Genomic DNA, 12,794 nt, shown 5'->3' on the forward strand with positions numbered 1-12,794 from the left:
TTGTTCTGTTCTGCTTTATTACAACCCTGTCCTGTGTTCCAGAATGATGGCTCTTTAACACGCCACCCGAAACATTCCCACAGTGGATCCTGTTAACATTCAAAAGTCTCCCCATTTCTTTCTCAGCACATTAAATCAAAAGGGGGGGAAATCTTTTTAAAAAAAAGTCAATAGGTTTAGCCCATCCCAGGAAAAGCACCTTTACAATAGGAAAACTAAACGCGTCAGGAATCTGACCAAATACACAAAGCAGCAGGTACGATTCCTGAAGGAATGACTCCCAAAGGAACATAAATAGATCCCCCAAAGTATATATATTTCACGAGCGTGTACATATATATTAAAAGAAATTTGGTTTTTAACCCCCCCCAAAATTATCCAGAAATCAACATCCCACCTGAGATGGGGAAGCCGGGTGCTGCAGCTCTACCACAAGCCAAGCAGGCACCTCTGTGCACAGGCCTCCCCCGCCCACGCTCGCTCCTGGGACAGGGCCGGGGCATCTCTGCACCCCCGGCCCAGGCCCAGCAGATCCAGTGTTTGTAGAAATTGAGCTAGGAAGGCTGGTCCCTGGGTGGCCTGGGGACCCCAGAACCACCTGGAGGAGAGAACAAATGCCCAGGCCTTGCAGACCTGAGGGCACGGCCCTGGGGCAAAGGAAATCCAGGTCCTTGTACTGGACCTGTCTGGGCTGTTCCCAGGATCCAATGGCCTTGGGGAGTCGTTTCCAGACCCACCAGGGATGAGCCTGTGAGCCTGCTGTGTGCGTGCACGCGCACATGTGCATTTTTTAACGGAAGTCAATGGTTTGCACACGAGTGTTCTACCAGGGTCCACTCAAATAGTGTCTGCTCTGGGCCAGGTCAGATTTGTCACTGCTTTCTAAGTGGCCCCCATGCTAAGTGGATCTGTTCCAAAGCCACCAGCAGCCGGCAGGAAGCTCCAGGTATAGAAGACGCGTTACACACCTGGCGGTCATCCCCTTGGGGCTTGGCACCGTGTTCGGGAAACAAACCGGACCATGGCGTGGGGACCCCTTCCTCCTCACCCTCTCCCAGCCCCGCAGGCACCAGGAGAAGGGCCTCGGGATCAGAAGGCGGCTCAGCAGTCTGAGGTTCGGGAGCTGCCGGCCCTCCAGACCAGTCACACGCAGCCGTACTCATACCACACCGTCTGGGGGTCCCCACCCGGCTCTGGGGACGCCGGTGCGCTCCTGGAGCTGCCCCCTCGACTGAGGTCCTCGGGGCCCCGGCTGCCGTGAGGACCTGATTCAGGGGACCTCCCAGGGCTCTTGGCGGGGAGCCCCTCGTTATAGCCCTGCCCTGGAACCCCATCTCCCTCTGAGCCGCTGAGCCCTGCCCGGACAGGGGCGATGGTGGCCACCTCCCCTGGATGTGGGGACATTTTGGGCTTGGTCCTGGCAGTTGGGGTGGCAACAGGTGAGAAGTGCTGCAGCTGGGAGCTACTGCCACTGCCACCTCCCATGGCAATGGCTGGCGCTGTGGCGGACTGCTGCAGGGGGGCCAGCCTCTCCTCCTTTGGAGGAGCCAGTGAGAAGCGCCTCATGTCCAGTGGCCGGCTACGGGGGCCTGAAACCTGCAGTGGGGTCCGCTCCCGCGCCAGGCTGTGGGAGCTGGGGGGTGTGGGGCTGTGCAGGCTGTGGCTGCCTGTCTCTCTGCCCCCCGAGGCCTCGAGACCCCCCGCCTTCTGAGGGGACTCTGGCTTACAGGCCTCTGGCCCGCTGGCCCGCAGAAGGTCAGCTGAGGCCAAGCTGAAGGCACGGCTCAGGGACGCACTCCGGCTGGCAGATGTGTGGGAGGTGCAGGACGCGGCGGCCTGTCGGGGTCTGCCCAGGGACAGGCTCTGGGGAGGCTGGGCCTGTCTGGGGGGTGTACTGGCCGGGGCTTCCGCCTCAGCTGGCCTGAAGTTTGGCTTCATGTAATGTCCAGGCTTCGGCTGCTTCCCCTCGGGGGTGCCAATGGCCATCTTGATTGGGGCCACATGGCTGACGGGCATCTTGGCCCCTTCCTTCCTGGCAGGTGGTCCCGGCAGGCTTCTGATGGCCACAAAATTATTGGCTGTTCGGAAGTAGTCTCTCAGCAGGAGGTCATCCGGGCAACCGGGAGGAGCGTCCTGCAGAGGAGAAAGGCGTGGGGAGGTGGGATGGGGGCCGCTGGGTCCTCAGAGCCAGGATATGCCCTGGAGTCCACTCAGCAGGAATGAGGTCTCCCACTCAGGCTGGGCTTCCTCAGGACCCGCTCCCAGAAAGGGTCAGGACGGTCAGGCAATGGGGCATCCCTGGGCAAAGAACCCCAGAGGCTCCAGGCAGCCCCCAGCCCTGCAGATGAGAATGCTGACCCAGAGGGGACGAGGACCTCGCGCACAGCCAGCCCACCCTGTGGTGGGTGCCAGAGCCCCACCACCGCTGCTCCCATCTGTCTCCTTTCTCTGCCCTGCAGAGTAGGTGCTGGGTGGGGGGAGTGTGACGGAATTCCCTGTCACTCCAGCAGGCCCAGAGATGTCACAAGGACATTCTCCGGGCTGAGAAAGAGAGACGGGGAGACAGAGGGGGCAGGAGGAGGCCAGAGGGGATAGCCAGGCTGCCCAGGCAGGAAGCTACACAGGACGGCCCAGCCTGCAGCTGCCCATTAACCCGCTGCCCAGGCAGAGTAGCTGCCACCCGGGCTTGGCCTCCTCTGCCACCGTTTAGCAGGCAGAGCCCCTAGATATAGAGACCTATGACTCTGGGTCACTGCAGCCTTCTGCCCACTCCTCTCAGCCTGGCACAAGCAGCCAAGTAAGGTTTGCCCGGAGGCTGGTGGACGCAGGAAGAGGAGGAAGGGGATATGAGGGTCAGCACCAGCCTGCTGTGCCAATCTGGAGGCAGGTCAGCAGCTTAGGAGCCACTTGCACCCGCCAACCACCCCCGCCCCATGAAAACACCTGCCACACAGCCGGACAGCGATGTGCTCCGCCATGTTATGCCGCAGGTCCTGGGTGCATGTCCAGTGAGACCTGCTTATTAATATCCTAAGGTGCCATGTATCACCCACGGTGGCCAGTGCTGTTCTGGGAGCTGCGTGTGTATCTGCCAAAATGCTCACTGCATTCTCTGCAGCCTGGCAGGGCCACGCAGTGCGTGCTGGGCCACCTGCGGCTGGCCAGGCAGTGGCGGTGGAGGTCAGCACTACGCAGCCAGAGCGCGGCTGGCCGGGGGTGGAGGCCCCAGGCTGCCGGCTCCAGGGCCTCTCCCCACTCCTGCTGCTCCTCTCTGCCAGCCGCTGCTCTCCTTAAAGATGGACTCACGATCACTGCGCGTTCTCGGGGACAGTGTGATGATTCAGGACACATATCCAACGTGTGACTCAACCAGGGAGGTGCACGTTTTCACCTCCTCATTCGCTATTGTGTTTGGAGCCCTCAGACTCCTCTCCTAGGTCTTCACAAACACACTCTGCAGTCACCCTTGGGTGCCGGGGAACATGAGGACCGACTCATCTCTTTGGCTCTTGTCACCTGCTCTCTGGCCGCCCTCTGGTGCCCGCCAGCATTTACTTTTCTAGTCTCTTCCGCAATACCAGCCTTCACAGCTTCCACAAATAAGCAAGAACACGCAGCACGTGTCTGTGTTGTCACGCTTCGGAGTGTGACACCACCTTCAGGAGACCACGCTCGCCATCCCCCCAGGGAGCCTCATCCTGAGGCACCTGCTCTCAGCATCAGTGACACTCGGGGAGCAGAGGCACGGTGGAGTCCCTTTCCGTGACTTCTCCAGGTGGGGAGGTTGCTGTCTGCACAGGGCCCTGCATCAGACTCTAACAGACGCTACTGCAGGGAGACCGTGCCGTCTCCTTTAAGCTGAAAAGGGACAGATGCTACCACAGAGCACGGGGACTGGTCTGAGCTGATCAGGAGGGAGCTCAGAACCCCCCAACCCAAGATCTGCAAAGGGAAGGCAGCATGGCAGGACGGGACAGAGGATCGGGGCTCTCTGGGCCGCTCTTATTCAACCCGCCAGGCTGGCGTGCTCACAAGGCTGGGAACCGGACAGCAGCAGAGCATCATCAGCAATTTACTAGGGACACACATCTTCGGTGCTACCTCAGACTGACAGAAACCCAGGGGTTGGCCTGTGTCTGGCAGGCCCACCGTGCAGTTCCGAGGCACACTCCTGCCTGAGGATCACCCCACGGACCGTAGGCCCCAAAGGCAGGGATGCTGTCTTAGCTTGGTCTCTGGCTCCTTGCAGACTGAGCCCTTGGTAGACAGAAACAGGAGCAAAGGGAGAACAGGGATCGTGTCTTTCGCCTCTAGTCTCTGTCTCCTGCAAGGAGAGGCACTGAGCAGGTGGACACTGCCAGCTGCTGGGAGCTGGCTGGCTTTGCTTCAAGGGCAGGCACCATGCATGCTGCCCCGCACACAGCAGGTGCTCAATAAACACCCGCCAGGCAAACGTTTATGTTCCCTGTGCTACTGGGCCACGTTCACCTAGATCAGAGAGGTAGACACAGCCCTATTAGATGGAAAGACTGAAATACTAAGTCTTCAACAGGTCTCCATGACAAGACAGGGCATTCTTTCACTCAGTAACCAGGTGCTCTTCTAGGGCTGATCACGTTACTGAGTTCAGACAGAGCACATCCAACACGCAAAAGCTATATGCAGGGATGCTGGAAAGGTGACAGAGAAGGGTCTGTCTGCAAGTGGAGTTGAGGAGGAGCACCAGTACGGGGGTCAGCACCTGGAGCCACATGCCCAAGTCAGCTTGCCACTCATTTTCACGCTGCCTATGAGCCGAGAATAGTTTTTACATTTCTAAATGATTGAACAAAAATATTAAGGAGAAAGTTAGCTAGGACTGTAGTTCATAGCCAACTCCAGCAATTTGGTGAGGCCCTGTCTCAAAAAATAAAAAAATTATAAAGGGCTGGGGATGAAGCTCAGTGGTAGAGCACCCAGTACTGCTCTTAAAAAAAAAAAAAAAAAAAGGAAAGGAAGAAAAGTCATTTTATAACGAGAAAATCATATGAAATTCCAAATGCAGTGTCCTTAAGACAAGTTCTGTCCGATGGCAGGCCTAGTCACCGACACTGGCCAGTGTCTACTTCTCTATGGTGACAGAGCTGAGTGGCTACAACTGAACTACATGTCCCAGAAAGTCTAAAGTATTTACCCTCTGCCACCTGCTGCTGGGGACGCAGGTAAGCAGGTGCTCGGAGCCATGCCATGACCCCTGGCAGGACGTCCTGACCAGCAATGGGGTGCTGGCCCCAGGCCGTGAGCCCACTTCAAGCATGGAGGAAAGCAGCACCTGCTGTCTGGGGCCCGTGGGCAGCTCCTAGTGACCCGCTGGCTCCTGCCACCGCCAGGCCAGTCCTGCCTAAGGCCTTACATCCCCCATACCCCCGTCCTGAGCGAGCGGAGTGAGGGGCAGCCCCGGCCGCCTACAGCCCTGCCTGGTACTCACGTGGCTTGGGGAGCTGCGGTTGCTCTCCTCCAAGAACTCCTCCAAGGTGACCATCTCGCTGCTCGGGGAGGCCGAGCAGGGCCGCATTCCTGTGTGGGGGGGGGCTGTGCCCCTCTTCTGGGCACCCTCCTGGGGGAGAGGCCCGTTCCGAGGCGGGGGGTTCTCGTGGCGGCCAAGGGCACTGCGTCCTGGAGCACCAGCCTCCCGGGGCAGCGTGGCCGGGTCCCTGCAGGGGATCAGGTCTTCACTGCTGAAGCTCTCGGACCGGCCATGGAGCTGGTCGGAGGAACCTGGGCAGGGGACAGAGGGGCACATGTCAGTCCCAGCTGGCACCGTGCTTCCTCTGGCTCACTTAAAACTCATGAGGAAACCCTGCCCAAGCCAGGTATGGTGGCAGCACACCTGTAATCCCAGTGGCTCAGGAGGCTGAGGCAGGAGGATCCAGAGTTCAAAGCCAGCCTCAGCAACTTAGTAAGGCCCTAAGCAACTCAGCAAGACCCTGTCTCAAAATAAAATGTAAAAAATATAAAAAAGAGCCCTGTGGCTCAGGAGTTGAGTACTGCTGGGTTTAATACCCAGTACCAAGAAGAAAAAAACAAAACAAAAAGAACCCTGCCCAAGGCTCACTCCCACCCTGCTATAAAGGACCTTTTAGAATCCTCTAGAGCTTTACTTTAGCTTTAAAGATAAATTAACATGAGATAAAAGTAAAGTTTTCACTGAAGTTAAAAAAATTTATATACATACATATATGTATGTATGTGTATATTTTTTAATTCCATCTCCTGGGACTACTGACAGTCTCCTTTCTGAGTGTCAACTGTACACTACAATCAACCCAATGCAAAAATATCGAACACTTCACAAATTTGCATGTTGTCCTTGTAGAGGGCCACGTAATCTCCTGGCAGAAGCAGCCATCAAACTCTAAATTACTAATATCCACAATACTCGCTGGCCGTCATGCACTCACATGTTAAAAGTTCATTAACCCCCTCCCCCACCTGGTGCTCTTCTAGGGCTGATCATGTAGAAGCTAAGAAGAAAAATGTCTTGGTAAGAGGTGTGGTCTTGAAGGAAAGAGGGGCACCCATCCCTGTCTCGCTGAGGGGACTTGCCCATGTCCATGGAGCAGGTCAGAGGGAGGAGGACCTGAATCCAAACCTACTCAAACTTTCTGGCCCGTGCTAGAAACTGCATTTTGTGGCCATGAACACACAACGACGTGCCTGAGAGCCCCGCTAGCTGCCTACCGTAAGAATGTCAGGAGCCGGAGACACCCATCGACACAGACGCCCACAGGTGCTCGGCAGGCAGGGCCTTACCTTTGAGGCTCGGAGGTGAGCTGTTGCTGGATGTGTTCCTGCTGCTCTCCAAGCTGCCTGGTCGTGACGCTGAAGGAAAGAGCAGTGCTCAGCATAAAGGGCCGAGGGCCAGGGGGACCCAAGGCCAGCCACCTCACGTGAGAAGAATGTGCAACCAAAGCTCAGCCCAGGCCCTCAGGAAGACCTCTGGGCACTCCATCTGCTCCCGCGGAAGCTTAGCTTCACCCACAGAGCGCAAGGCGCTGCACAGCCATGGAGAGAGACAGCTTTGACACCCCGCCTTTACCCCGTCTAGGGCTGCAGTTTGGAATGGCAGTAATGACGGAGGAAATTCACAGAGCCCCAGTCTAGAAACAGAACAAGCAAGGGCTGCGCATGGCTGCCGGGTCACATGTGTGACAGCATGTCCCTGCAGGTGACAAACGGGGTGAGGGTGCTGGGACCGCAGGATGAAAAGGAGCAATCTGTCCTCCTGGGTGGGGGCTATTCCTTGGTGTCTCTGCCCCCGATTTACATGTCCCAGAGGGGAAATTGAGACTGACGTGACACGCGTGGAGGCAGCCGGCCCCCTGGTGGCTGTGGCGCTGCCCTGCTGCAGACCCGCAGGAAGGCTGGCTCCATCCCAGCGGAGGGTGAGCCACCCCCGAGGGCTTGCTGACTTCTCTTGCCAGGCTCTCCCGGCAGCCTGCCCTGTATCAGAATATCGCATGAGAAGACCTCTCTTCCACTGGACTCAACCCCTGGGGGGACAGGGACAGTGTTTCTGTCATCTCTGCAACCCCTCAGCACACAGCAGATGCTAAGCTGACCTGGGCAGGAGGCCCGTGCTTGTGGTCCCCACAGAGAGTCTGCTCTGGTTTCCTGGGTCTACAGGGCTCCCAGTTCCCAAGTACTGAGGAGCCCAGCAGGCATCTGGGAGGGACCCGAGAGCACATGGCATCCGGGCAGGGGCCAGAAAGACGGTTCAGGAATAGCAAACAGCAAAGTCAATCCCCTCTGGGGAGGGAAAATCTGAAATAAACAAATACACATGTCTTTAAAAAGGTGGGGCGTTTTGCCACGAGAAACAGAAACCAACCGGATGGGCATGCACCGTGGTTTACTCAAGTGCTGCCGCAAACCCCTCCTGTCCTTTAGATAGGAGCTGGTGCTCAGCCGCCAGTCACAAGTCTGAGTACTGGGGGAGATGTCCTGCTGTATGGTCCCCACCTGGTGTGAAGGCAGAGGGCTCCAGGGACCAGGTCTCCTCACAGAGCCTGTCTGCTCACAGGAGACAGGAGGCCTCCCTGGTGTGCGCTGCAGCTGCAGCATAGGTGTTAGGGTCAGGTGGGGTGCCGTATGCCCTGGGTGCAAGAGGCAAGCTGAATGCCCGTGAACTAACATACTGAGCGTGTTTTTTTTTTTTTTTTTTTAAGGATCATTTCCCCACTCTTGCAAAGTTGCTTTTCAAAAACTGAGGCCTGCAGTTAGAATGGCGATCATGGACAATCACTCCTGGTGGGAGAGGAGTCACCCTCTCAGTGGGATGGGTGCTCTGGAGAGCCGTGGGGAGCTTCCTCCAGGACTAGAAATGGAGCTACTGTCTGACCCAATTACAGTGTCGCCTGCGTACCAATGCTCCTGCAAGCGATTCACAATAGCCAAGTTATGGAACCAGCCTGGTGCCCGTCAGCAGACAGCTGGATAAAGAAATACGGCATGGGGCTGGGGTGGTGGCTCAGTGGTAGAACACCTGCCTAGCACGTGCAAGGCACTGGGTTCGATTCTCAGCACCGCATAAAAATAAATTAAAAAAAGAAAATACGGCGTGTATACGCGGTGGCGTTCTGCTGAGCCACAGTGAAAAATGAAATTGCCATTTGCTGGTGAAGAGATGGACCTGGAAATCATCGTGTTAAGTAAAATAAGCCTGACTCAGGTCAAGGGTCAAATGTTTTCTCTCATATCTGAAAGGCAGAGAGAGAAAAGATAAAAATGAAAGAAGGGATCTCTAGAAAACAGAAGGGAGACCAGTAGACTAGAGGAAGGGGATCAAGAGGGAGGACTGAGTTAAGAAGGCTACCAGGTTATGCTATGTCCACGTGGGAACACACCACGAATCCCGCTTAGTAGTTATAACTAACAGTAACAGAGGGGAGACCAGAGGAGCCAGGTGATGGGGGAGGAGAGCGGAGAGGGGAGGGGGAGGAAGGGTCCTGGGGAAGGAGACTGACCAAATCACCTGCATGTGTAACTTCAGCACAATGAAGCCATCATGTAGATTATAATGCACCAACCAACAAATAGAAGAAAGAAGAAGAAAATCCCTAAATAAAGAGTCCATGCTAAATAAAAGGCTTGAGGACTTGGTCTGTGCCCTTGCTTAGCATGCCCGAGGGAGCCCTGGCTTCTATCCCCATCACTGGGGGCGGGAGAAAACACTCAGAAACGAGCCAAGCAGCTCGTCAATCGGAGAAGCCTGGGATCACCTGCTGAGTGATCCCGATTCCTGAGAAACGCGCACCATCCCCAACCACAGGACACGTGCTGCCAACGGCTTCTAGGACTTAGTACAACTCGGAGCACCCCGGGCACGGAAAGCCCAAGCGAGGACAGAGAGCCCTTCCCGAATGGACACTCTGGGCGCCACCACCAGAACTTTCTGCCACACCTGCAGGGAGCGTCAGCACCCCGAGAGCTGGCACGTCAGGGAGGCGGTGCCGTCCCCATGGCTGGACAAGTGTGAGCACAGCTCAGTCCCCTGGCAGGGCAGAGGACGGGAGCCCGGAAGACATGGTACCAGGAGCTGACCACAGCGGCAGGGGGAGGCTGGTTCCCTGGAGAGTGAGCCCCATCCCACTCCACGGTCACCTCTCTACACGCTGATGCCACTTGACTTAGTGTGAAGGAAAAGCCCGACTGACAGAAACCTCAGAACCCACACTGACGGGCTCTGGCCGCGGTCACTCACCATGCTGCCTGGGCTGGGTGCACTGGAGCTCCGGAGGAGGGTCGCAGAGGTTGTCATCTGAATTACAGCCTGAAAAACACAGCTGGTGAGTTGGGGTTCGGGATGCCCACCAGCCACAGGCAAGCCCCGGCCCTCTGCTGGAGGGCCAGCTCTGACCTCTGTCTGGCACCTGGGTCGTGGCTATGTCCTGGGAGGAGGCGGGGAGGGTGGACTGTGCCTTGGGTCCTGCCTCTTCTAGCCCTCCCCTTATTTCTCCAGCCAGGAAGAGGAGATACTGACATCCTGGCTCCTGTCCAATATTAACTCAGATCAAACTTCTGCCTGGGAAACGCCTGGGACCCCCAAACAAAAGGGGGGCTCTGGCCTAAGAACATGGTAACAGGAGCTGCCCACATCTGAGGGGAGGGACGGGCTCCCTGGGGGGTGAGGGCTCCTTGCACACACAGCACCTAACCAGATCCAGACCCAAGGCTTAAAGAGCTGTGTGACTGTTATTATTATGAAAAACTACCCTCCTAAGGCTGGGGATGTGGCTCAAGTGGTACAGTGCTTGCCTAGCATGCATGAGGCACTGGGTTTGATTCTCAGCACCACATAGAAACAAAATAAAAATATTGTGTTCACCTAAAGCTAAAAAATAAAGACCTTTTTTTTTTTTTTTTTTTTTTTTTTTTTTTTTTTTATTGTTGGTCGTTCAAAACCTTACACAGTTCTTAATACATCATATTTCACAGTTTGATTCAAGCGGGTTATGAACTCCCAACTTTACCCCGTATACAGATTGCTGTATCACATCAGTTACCCTTCCATTGATTGACATATTGCCTTTCTAGTGTCTGATGTATTCTGCTGTCAGTCCTATTCTCTACTATCCCCCCTCCCCTCCCCTCCCCTCCCCTTTTCTCTCTACCCCTTCTACTGTAAATCATTTCTTCCATTTGTATTATCTTGTCTTACCCCTCCATTACATAGTTCTTGATATATCATATTTCACATTTTGATTCAAGTGGGTTATGCACTCCCATATTGCCCCTTATACAGCTTGCAGAATCACATCAGTTTCACTTCCATTGCTTTACATATTGCCATCCTAGTGTCTGTTGTATTCTGCTGCCTTTCCTATCCTCTACTATCCCCCCTCCCCTCCCCTCCCCTCCCCTCTTCTCTCTCTACCCCCACTACTGCAATTCATTCCTCCCCTTTGTATTATTTTTCCCTTTCCCCTCACTTCCTCTTGTATGTAATTTTGTATAAACCCGAGGGTCTCGTTCCATTTCCATGCTATTTCCCTTCTCTCTCCCTTTCCCTCCCACCTCTCAACCCTGTTTAATGATGGTCTTCTTCTTGTGCTCTTCTTCCCTAGTCTGTTCTTAATTACTCTCCTTATATCAAAGAAGACATTTGGCATTTGTTTTTTAGGGCTTGGCTAGCTTCGCTTAGCATAATCTGCTCTAATGCCATCCATTTCCCTCCAAATTCTATGATTTTGTCATTTCTTAATGCAGAGTAATACTCCATTGTGTATAAATGCCACAATTTTTTTATCCATTCGTCTATTGAAGGGCATCTAGGTTGGTTCCACAGTCTTCCTATTGTGAATTGTGCTGCTATGAACATCGATGTAGCAGTGTCCCTGTAGCATGCTCTTTTTAGGTCTTTAGGGAATAGACCCAGAAGGGGGATAGCTGGGTCAAATGGTGGTTCCATTCCCAGCTTTCCAAAAAAAAAAAAAAAAGAAAAGAAAAACTATATTCTTGCTCTCAGACTTCCAATCCCCCAGAAGCAATCACACTCAACTCCTTTAGCTATCTCTTTGGATATTTTCACCTCTTATAAGGATGTCTTTGTCAGTCTTAAACATTATCTTTTCTTTCCTGTTTGCATATTTTAAATTTTCTGATGCCTTTTCCCTCCCTGACTGCTCTTTTTCACAGCCTCCTGTTCTTGTTTCATGACGTAGTAACTTCTCTTATCTATGACTCTACCGATGCCAGGCATTTTAAAGTTGTCATCTCTGTGCTTCATGGCACTCCAGTTGCCTTTGGCACTGGTTTTGTTCTGTTTGGAGTTACAGGCTCTCCTCAGGTGTTCAGGGCATCCTTGAGCTTCCAGGAGCTTCACCTGGCAAGACTCGACTGAGTCATTTGGCTGGGAATCGTTCCAGCTGATGAGATTACTCTGCGCATTTTACTCTCACAACTGAATGTAAACACACACACAGCCAACAGCATCCTGGGAGGGAGTACAGCTGTAACCCTTCCCTGGCCGCACTGCTTTTAGTGTGGGGCACTTGCCCTCGACTGCGTCAAGAGACTTGCAGGGCAGAGCACCTCTCATTCAACCTCTCGAGAAAACACCTCCAGACTCATCACACTGGAGGGGCAGTAGCTGCCTGATTTCTGTCCAAACCCTGCTCAGCTCTACTTCATCTCTCTTCCAGAGCCACGTGGTGCCCAGGGCCTGAACACTGAAGCTTTCGACCCCTGGGCCTCCTGATGGTTGTTTGTCCAGTCACTGGGCTGAGAGTAGGACAGAGCCTCTGACACCGTCTCCTCTGCTCACACCTCTCGGAGCCCCTCCTGTCTCTAGGCCAGGGTGTGAAGGCCCTGGGCCCCATGTCACCCTCGGGAGGACCCACACTCACCTTTGGTGCGGCCTGGGTGCCGGGGGGTGGGAGCGGAGCTGGAAGGGGCTGCCGTGATGGCTGAGGCTGAGCAGGTCCGGGAGCCCAGCTCGGACGGCCAGGACTTCATGGCCGGGTCGGTGGAGGCTTCTGTGTGGTCGAGGCTGCCTCCATGTGGGGACCCTCGCTTTGGTTTTAGATCCCCAGGGCCTTGAGCAGAAGAGGACATTGAGAAATGAGACCACAAAGCCCGTGCTAAGGCTGGGCAAGCACACTGAGGCCCAAAGCAGGCGCAGCAGGGCACGAGGACCACAGAGACACAAGCTGGGCACCACCCCTCCCAGCTACTCTGGGCCTGCTGGGGACTCCACAAGGCCAGCGCTGGCTCTAGGTCGGCCAGGCCAGAAGGCTGGAGAAACAGGGCACACT

The 12,794-nt window shown here is 55.0% G+C and overlaps 1 protein-coding gene across 1 annotated transcript in view; it reads right to left on the reverse strand.

Moving 5' to 3' along the window:
• Window positions 1–12,794, reverse strand: part of Ccdc88c (coiled-coil and HOOK domain protein 88C) — a 114,229-nt gene continuing 101,435 nt past the window's right edge. Inside the window, exons 26-30 of the mRNA XM_078050720.1 lie at window positions 12,387–12,575; window positions 9,743–9,811; window positions 6,793–6,861; window positions 5,468–5,757; window positions 1–2,133 (exon numbers count right to left, since the gene is read on the reverse strand). Coding sequence (XP_077906846.1) covers window positions 1,144–2,133; window positions 5,468–5,757; window positions 6,793–6,861; window positions 9,743–9,811; window positions 12,387–12,575 — 1,607 coding nt within the window. The 3' untranslated portion in view covers window positions 1–1,143. The remainder of the gene's footprint in view (window positions 2,134–5,467; window positions 5,758–6,792; window positions 6,862–9,742; window positions 9,812–12,386; window positions 12,576–12,794) is intronic.

This window comes from Ictidomys tridecemlineatus, chromosome 5 (genome assembly GCF_052094955.1).
Source record: "Ictidomys tridecemlineatus isolate mIctTri1 chromosome 5, mIctTri1.hap1, whole genome shotgun sequence".
NCBI classification, from domain to species: Eukaryota; Metazoa; Chordata; class Mammalia; order Rodentia; family Sciuridae; genus Ictidomys; species Ictidomys tridecemlineatus.